This window comes from Triticum aestivum, chromosome 3B (assembly GCF_018294505.1).
Source record: "Triticum aestivum cultivar Chinese Spring chromosome 3B, IWGSC CS RefSeq v2.1, whole genome shotgun sequence".
Taxonomy (NCBI): Eukaryota; Viridiplantae; Streptophyta; class Magnoliopsida; order Poales; family Poaceae; genus Triticum; species Triticum aestivum.
In genome coordinates, this window is record NC_057801.1 from 51,047,102 (window position 1) to 51,056,530 (window position 9,429).

At 46.0% G+C, this 9,429-nt stretch overlaps 1 protein-coding gene across 1 annotated transcript; it reads left to right on the forward strand.

Annotated features, from left to right (window-relative positions):
- Nucleotides 1–253: 253 nt before the first annotated feature.
- Nucleotides 254–9,229, forward strand: LOC123067270 (ribosomal protein S6 kinase alpha-1-like). Its single transcript, XM_044490143.1, is given in 10 exon segments — nucleotides 254–289; nucleotides 1,045–1,133; nucleotides 1,693–1,723; nucleotides 1,725–2,757; nucleotides 3,206–3,483; nucleotides 3,584–3,710; nucleotides 4,006–4,285; nucleotides 4,371–4,506; nucleotides 4,583–4,669; nucleotides 9,104–9,229. Coding segments are annotated over 10 exon segments (2,223 nt in total).
- The last annotated feature ends 200 nt before the right edge of the window (nucleotides 9,230–9,429 follow it).

The window sequence follows — 9,429 nt, forward strand, 5'->3', positions numbered from 1 at the left end:
TGCGAAGAAAGAGATGATGGCTGCCTCAATGACTATGCAGGAAGGAGTAGGCCTTGCGCATGACCTCTGGGACTCAAACGCGTGACACCCTGATGCGTGGATCCGGCTTGCCTGCTCCTTCTTCATGCTCCCATCCGTGCTCCCACTTCATCCTATGATTGTTTTTTTTTCTTTTCTAATATAATCATCTCCCCCTTTGATTTTCAGGGGGTGGGCCCGGGCCTTATTTTCTTCTAATCAAATCAAACCACGTATGCGGGAGCACGGATGGAGCATGGGAAGGAAGCAGGTAAGTCTCGTCCCTGATGCGTGGGGCGGCACCAAAGTGCTGCCTCCTTTGGCATTCCCTTGGCCCACCGGCTTACTGTCGAGTCCACCCGACAGTCGTTGTCTCGAGCGGTCAAAAAGCCCAACGAAACTACTTCGCGGACGACTGGTAAATGGACGATGCCTGCACGATGTGCAATCGAACGGTGTCCCTGCAAAGAGCTTGATGACACCAACGGCTTGATTATTACTATCGTCCGTAAATCGTGCATGGACGTCGTGTGTATAGCGGCGCTCAAAGCCCAATCGCGTTCGCATCTCCCACGCGGCCACGCCGACGGCCGAAGCGCGCCGCCATGCCCCGGCCTGGTCGGCGTACGCTCACCCCCGGCGATTCAAACCCGGCGTACGGCATCCGCCGCATGCGCAAGCCCTAAGTGCGCCGGTGGCAGCCAGCGCGGCGCCCGGTGCGCCGCCGCCGGGCACCCCTTCCCCTCTTTGCCGCCTTGCGGTGGGGGGATGTTTTTGGATTGGTTAAATGATTTCTCATTCCATGCCATTTTCCACGTGATTGCCAACTACTGTACTAGAAACCTGCTATGTATTCTGTCCAGGTAAGACGATGCTTTTTTCCTTGGATGCTCTCCAGCAGATCTCCTTGCGGGGGGAAGGGGGCCGGGGCACGAGGATAAACAAACTCCGGCGAATTAAAAAAACTCTGCTGAGGCGCTGCTTCCCGTCAGCTGCTGACTATATCACACCCTCTTGTGCAAATAGAGGAAGAACATCTCAGGTCCGGTAAGCAAAGCTAGCTCAATCGCAGGCTGTGAGAAGATCACGCGCACCAACTGCAGAGGAATTACAAGGTAACCACTGATTGACTCATCATCACACATATTCAGTTCATGGCATTATGGAGTATTTTTGTTGTCCATCGCTGTTTTTCCAACACCACCGTAGCCCCCCGGATCATGCGGGTTGAAATCAAGGGTATGACACCAGAATAGGTGTTAATAGTGCAGATGTGTGAGACAATCCCTGATTGCCTGCCTCCCAATTCGCGTCGCCTTGGCCTTTCCAATTTTCCCTTCCCCATCTCAGAAAGAGGGGAAAAATTGCTTCTCTGCCATAACATAAGAATGCTATTCCAAACTGGTAATTCTAACATTGTGTGCTTTTGCATCAAGTTGAGCACTCCTACTATGTCCTTCTTGTAAGGATATGCATGCAAAAGCATATATAGAGTCTCATTGATATCAACATTTTCTGTATGGACTATATATGGAGTATATTTTACAGTCTTTTTTGTTTGTAAAATGAACCTAGCTACTTGCACTCAAGGTTAAACCAAATCTTGCAATATGTCTTTAGTTGGAGAGATAAAATTCCCCCTCATAAAACATAGTACTAGCAATTAATTTCAAGTAAGCACGCTGATATTAGTTGACATTCTGACATACGCAGGCAAGCCACACCTCTCCTCGTTTTACGGATTTGATCTTGGTTTGCAAATGGATTACCAAGGGGGCAATGTTAGGGATTTTCTTCATGCTAATGGACATGTGGTGCTTGAAAGAGTGGATAACAACTATAATCTAAGATCTTTCACTCAAGAAGAGATAGAAGACATCACCAGTGGGTATAGCACCGTGTTGGGAGAAGGGGGATTTGGTACGGTATACAAAGGAAAGTTAGATGATCTTCATCCAGTCGAAGTAAAGAGATACAAAAATGGAACCAAGAAAGAAGAGTTTGCCAAAGAGGTTATAGTGCATTCCCAGATAAATCACAAGAATGCTGTCAGACTATTTGGTTGCTGCACGGAGGTAAATGCTCTTACGATTGTTATGGAGTTTGTATGCAATGGCAACCTCTACAACATCCTTCACCGCAGCAGCAGCAATGCTAATGGTACTGCCCCCTTCCCTTTGGACAAACGTTTGGACATCGCCATTGAGTCAGCTGAAGTATTATCATGCATGCACTCAATGTATAGTCCTGTTCTTCATGGAGACATCAAACCCGCTAATATACTGCTAGATGAAAATCTTCGGCCAAAGATATCAGATTTTGGGATAGCAAGATTGCTTGCTGCTGACGAGACTCAGCATACCAGATATGTCATTGGTTGCATAGGTTACATAGACCCTTTGTTCTGTCAGAGTGGGATTCTAACTCCCAAGAGTGATGTATACAGTTTTGGAGTTGTTCTGCTTGAAATCATCACCCGAAAGAAAGCTGTGGATGGTAAAATCATCCTTGCTCAAAGTTTTGCCGAAGCCCTGAGAAAAGGGAAAAAGGTGAGGCAAATGTTTGATCAGGAAATAGCGGATGATAAAAAGAATATGAAATTTCTTGAAGATGTCGCAAAACTAGCAGCTGAATGCTTGCAAATGGAGGACAAAATGCGTCCAGAAATGGTTGAAGTAGCAGACAGACTTAGGACAATTAAGAAAGCTTATCACCAGCGTAAGGGCAGGAATCCTACAGGTAATAAGGAATCTGTATAATTCTTTTCTGATTGGCATGGCAATTTTAATAGTTCCTCTCTCCTTCAGTTAATGTTAGGTCCACCTAACTAGTTGTTCTGACATATATCAAACTTAAATTCAATTATAATGATTAACTCAATGAAAGTGAACCACACAAGATATAAAAAATGCACCATTTTTATTTCAACAAATTAAGATATAAACATTGGGAAATTCTGTGTATGCCATAAGCATGTTTTGTGATTCTCATTCCTCTTGTGCTAAAAGGTGTCTTATCGGAGGTTCAGTCCACATGCTAAACCACGTAGAGCCCAATTTCTTTTGAATTAGTCACATCAGGAACTTGTCGATAAATATTCGTGTGCTAAATAGTAAAACTAAATAATCGAATGTTTCTACAACAGCTTCTCATATTAGTTTTTTATTTCAATTTTCCCCTAATGCAGGTAGCAGCTCTGGACTTGCTAAAAGTGGAAAGGCAGAGGATATGCTTTCCCCTACACCTATTACCACTGCTACTATCAACAACACTGGCAAAATTCCACCAACTGTGCTTTCCCCTACACCTATTTCCATAGATGAACTGAAGGAAATAACCAAAAAATTTAGCAATGATGCTCTAATAGGAGAGGGCTTCGACGGTGAAGTTTTTTTCGGAGTGCTGAAAGATGGACATAAATCCGCGATCAAGAAGCTTAGGCCTATTAAAGAAATTATTTTTGAGGTCATGGCCGCATGCCTTGCCTTTTTCGCCATCCCAGTTAATGTTCTTCATTTATCAGTACAACAAGGCTTACCTTCTAACTACCACCCTTCTGCTGCAGGTTCCAGTGGTCTCAAGATTCAAACATGAGAATATTATCCAGCTTCTCGGATACTGTGTTGAAGGAGACAACCGTTTTCTTGCGTACGAGTATGCATCCAGGGGATCCTTGCACGATATTCTTTATGGTGAGTTGTTACTTCCAGATTTTTGTGTACTCTCTAGTATTTAGCTCAACTTTGAACTAAAGTACCGGGGATCACATAAATACCACACTCAATCCAAGCAAGACCTCAGGGTAGAGGGCCACTTTGTTGTGTTAAGGTTCATGTTTGTACCATATCAATCTGGGAATTCTATGAGCCCCCCAAAAATGTCATCAAGTGTAACAAGTATCATCAAATTGATCAACTGCTATGAATACTGATTAAAAAATAGTTTCTCCTGCAAAAAAGCTGATATTCTTGTGGTTTATGATCGCAGGTAAAAGGAATGTTAGGGGAGCCGAACCAGGACTGGTTCTATCATGGGCGCAACGCGTGAAGATTGCCCTGGATGCTGCAACTGGGCTTGAGTTCCTCCATGAGAAAGCACAGCCTTGCGTTATACACTGCATCAAGTCCAGCAACATATTTCTCTTTGACAGCGACGTTGCAAAAATTGGTTCTCCTGTTGTTTCCAGACAGGCACCTGACTACATAGATAATACTATTCTTGTGGATGGTGTTTATTATCCTTGCAGTTCCGGTTATGATGCTTATGGGTATGCAACAAAAAGTTTCACTGCTGTCAGATTCTTCCACCAGGTCTGGAACCTCTCCTACTTATCTAGTCTTTGGTTCTGTCAGGTATGTAACGCAGAGACAATATTATACAAAGAGTGATGATGTCTACCGCTTCGGGGTCGTGCTGCTGGAACTTTTAACTGGTCGAAAGGCAGTTGATCGTACACTACTACCCCGTGACCAATACCTTGTGGAATGGGTAGGTATGCATGCATTCACGGATATAATTTCTCCAGAAGAGGCAATAGCAAAACTCTAACGACATTGGTATGCAGTTTGAAAGAATGCTTAATGAATGCAAGGTGCAGCAATACGTGGATCAGAGGCTTGGAGGAGATTACCCTCCGAAGGCTGTCGCCGAGGTATATTCTTGAGCCCGTGTTCTGCCATGCTCTGCAGAGAACCTAGCAGTAATCTATGCAATTGCTCCTACTTTATACTACTACCTCCTTTTTATTCGTTTTTTTTCCTGGACTTAAATTTTAAAATTTTAGGTGTATTTCCTTTTTACCTCAGTAGATGTCAAACCCCCCTGGGTAATTACTCCTCTAATAAATTTTGTAATTAACCAGGGGCGTTTCAATCACACACTATCTTCCAAACATAGTCTTGGTCAGCACGAAAATATGTACTTGCATACAGGTTGAAGAATGCTTAACCAGAAACATAGTCTTGGTTAGCACCGACTTGACCAAGGGTACTCCTATCAGATCGAATTAGTAGTTGATGCCATGAGCAACCACTGTGATCGCCAATCCAGATTCACTCGCTGGCAAACCGTCTGCATGCCCGGGGCAGCGGTGCAAAGCATCACCACTACACCACAAAATAAAGAGCAAACATGATGGAGAGTGAGCCATCGCTCCTACCATCTGCAATGGACACAGTGCCCAGCGGGCGTCGGATCTAATCGCGCCAACATGCCAACTGCGGCGTGCTCGCGCAGCACTGAAGCGCCATCGTCATGATGCCAATTGCCCACGAGCAAACGGTTAGCGACAATGTAACACCCCCGCTATAGCCACGATTCCTGGCCTGGCTACCACCTGGGATCTATATTGCCCCACAGACCAACATTGGTATTTTCTGCACACTATGTTCTCACTCGTGCGCATTCGGAAACAACTTTTCAACCAGTCACCCATCCTCAAATTACCCCAGGCCAAGCACGCTTAACCTAGAGGTTCTTTGGGAGTTAATTGCAGAAAAACCACCTCATTTGGGGTTAGATTTGCGGAAAAATACCCGATCCCTATTTTTTTTTTACAAAAGCCACCGCGCATTCAATAATCTTTTTTTTTCAGAAAACACTGATCGGGGAATTTAGCCCATTTAAGCACTTTTTGACAGTGGGGTCGGATAATAAGGTGTTGACTTGGCAAAAATGCTGAACAGTGGGGCCATTTTGTAAATAACACAAACATGAAGGACAAAAACATGAAACACTCAAAGGATAAGGCCATGGCTCATGGTCGACAGTTGTTGGCTCTGTCCCAAGCCTTTGCATCGCTGGCAGCCTCGGGTGTCCTGGAGGCAGAGAGAGGGGGAGCTGCGGGAGAGAGAAGGGAGAAGGGAGTGAGAGAGGGGAGGGAGAGTGGGCGGCGGTGGTGCCCGGTGCACGGGCGAACTGGTGGCGATGAGCTGTGGGGGCGGCTGAGGACGCCCAGATCCGGTTGGTGGAGGCGGTTGGGCGGGCTCCTTGGATGCGGCGGCAACGACAGTTGGCCTGCAGGGTAGCTCTGTCAGGAGAAAAAAGAGGACATGAGGAGATGGAAAGAAAAGGGAGGAAGGAGATGGAAGGCGGGGCATTGGTGGGGAAACGGTGGTCGTCGACAGCGAGGTCCCTGGAGCATCGCGGGGGTTGGGCAGCTTGACCTCTCCTGATCCAGATGAGATCGAGGCAGTTGTCCATAGCCGAGGGGAACAACCAGGGGTGGGGGGTTGATTGAGTTTTTGTTTTAGATTTAGGGGGGTTTTCATCAATTTTTGCCATGTTAGCATCTTACATTCAGGGCCCACCTGTCGGGAAAGTGCTTAAATGGGCTAAATCCCCCGATCAATGTTTTCTGATAAAAGTTTACTGAATGTGCGGTGTCTTCTGCAAAAAACTTAGGGACCGGGTATTTTTCCGCAAACCTAAACCCAAATATGGTGGTTTTTTTGCTTTTAACTCGTTCTTTGGAGATGAGCTTCCCGAAAAGAAAGTGCACCTTATCGATATGAGTAGTTATCAATCCTATTAACCATGATGTCACATACCCCCTCCCCCTCCTCCTTAAAGGATCTGATGTCCTCGTCGTCCCAGCAGGAACGTTCCATCTTGGCACACGTCGTCATGCGTCCAGTGCCAGCACATGTGCCGTGCCATGCACCTCGACGGGCCACACGTGTCATGCGCCACATGTCCGCGCCCCTGACCTGCACACGCCCGTGTAACTGCGAGGGTCGGCTCTGATACCATTTTGTAACACCGTGGCCATAGCCACCGATTCCCGGTCATTATGCCTGGCTACCACCTGGAATCTAGTCTGGGCCCACAGATCAACACTAGTTTTTCATGCACACTTTGTCCTCACTCGTGCACATCCGGTAACAACTTCCCGACCGGTAACCCATCCTCAAATTGCCCAGTCCAAGCACGCTTAACCTGGAGATTCTTTGGAGGATGAGCTTCCGGAAAAGAAAGTGCACCTTGTTGATGTGAGTAATCTATCAATCCCATTAACCAGTATGTTACACACAACACGCCCATGTGTGAGACGCTACTCAAGTGATGCCCCACCACCCACATGGTTTGAGCGACGTCACCGCCTGTGCACTGGCCACTACCGAAAAACATGATGGCCGTACGCAGCTGCTCCCCCGAAATAAAGACGGCGAGATGGTTGGATGCAAGTGTTGGCAAGGAAAATCGGAGGGGCCTAACCCGTGTCGAGTGAGGGTGAGGCCCCCACCATGGCCTGGGGGGACGAGACGGGGGTACCGTCGGCTGGGACAGAGGGGGAAAGTCAATCCTCCCGGTCTCTCCATCATAGGATGTAAGCAAACATGATTTTATTTTAAAACATGCCATGCATCAAGGCCAAAGAAATCAGCTGAGGCCATTGTCTTTGGAAACACCACTGGCCTTGAAACAAGCATCATCTCCTTCAACTACCATATCCACCGGTTCAACGGCATGGCAGAGATCATGGTACTTGCGGACAACGCTTTTAAGAATACATCGCTCGTACACTGATGCTGCTGGGTCCATGCTAGATCTTGGGGCGGGGCCTTCTCTCTCCCCACCAGAAGCCTTGCCGGAGATCCACGATGCCTCATCGGGAGCGACAATGCAGAACTGCATGGCCATGCATGACCGCACTGGAAGCAACCCACCTGAGCTGCTCATGAGCTGCCAATTTGCACGCTGCCTGCCAGCAGACGCCACACAGACATGAAGATGCAGGTATAAGGAGAAGAGAAAAAGGTAGCTGACAGAGATGCCTCGCTGCAGTCGTGCGCCGTCTAGTAGCGACGATGGTGTGCAAGGGTCGCGAGCCTCTTTGGGTGGTGGTGGAGGCCTTTGGAGTCGCTTGGAGCGGTCCGTGATGCCTAGGATTTTTAACTGGAAACTGAATGATGTGCCCCCTTGTCAGGGAATACGTGGACGCTTGCGTGGCTTTTCTAACACCTCATGCTTATGTCGGCTGGAACCAAGCTATCAGCCTGTATCGTCTAAGAGCATGGCTAATAATAAAGCTAATTGCTGCAATAAAGCGATTCAGATCCGAGCTTCAGTAGCTCTGAATCCTGTTCACCTACTCGCCTCGTGACGGGTTCCAAACTTCCAATAGCATATTCACAGCCTGTATTCCATGCCAATAAAGTGCACATCAACCTAGTACTGCAAAATCTGGCAGGGCTGGATGGCATAAATCATTTAAGGCCTGCATCTACAACCTGGTATTGCATCTCAGAGCAAGTATAATAGCCTAATAGGCTGATGCAAGCGGGCTATAAGAGTTACTACATCAGATTTGTGTTGAGTTGGAGGAGAGAGAAGAAGAGAGAAGAAAAGCGGGCTATAAATTTACAGCCAGCTGCAGCACGAGCTCCAACAAGCTTTGTGAGAGACTGTGATGAGCCATGCGTTAATGACGTATATATAACCATAACTAACTATTATATCAGTAGGCTAATAGGTTGGCTTGTAAATAACGTGGCATTAGCCTTGCTCTTAGTGGAGGATCAACGTGGTACTGCTCTGTTTTTCTGTTGGGGCCCTGCCAGCCATTCCGTACCTTGAGTACCCACGCAAAAATGTCTTTAATATTATTTCGCCATGGTTAGGCGTGGGCAAGTTTGTCATGAATATTTTTGTTAATACCAGCCACTGAAGCAAAATGTTTTGTCAATATGTTTGAAGCAATGTAATTTTTTATCTTTGTTTATTTTCACCAAGCTAATAGGTTGATCTGTAATTCACTTATAAATATATCCACCAAAAGTTCATTAGTTATCCTAAATCCTAATCATCCAAAAAAGTGTACATGAAAAAATTACATGTGTTTAAAACATTTATGTTTGCCATCTGAACTCTCTTGTGTATATCTTTTTTGTTTCTATGTATATTTTTCAATTGCTTTTACAAGATAGCTCAGAGAAATTAAGTCAATATATTCAAATATATTTATTTCTATGACTAAGAGATCTAACTACTATGTTGCCGGCGCAATTGCGTGGGCCACTGTGCTAGTTCTAAATAAAAAATTGAACAATTGTTTTCGTGATTATTGACGCACTCTGGCAAACAGATAGCTGCAATCGCGACGCTCTGTACACAGAACAACAAGGACTACCGGCCACAAATTAGCTTCGTCGTCAAGGTTCTGAGGAATCTTTCCTCCGGTGCTGGGGCATCGGGAGTGGCACTGAAATAGCATGTGATGTGATTTTGTGTCAGAACACGAAATCATGAATTCAAAGATCTTGTATAATTTTTCATGTCGGTGGCATATATTGTGTATAGCGCAACTGCACAACAAGATCATGAAATTTCCCAGTTGCATGCAACCTTTCCCCAGGCCTTTGTACCATATACCGTTTCAAATATATGTGTTGCGGATGCATCGTGTGCTTC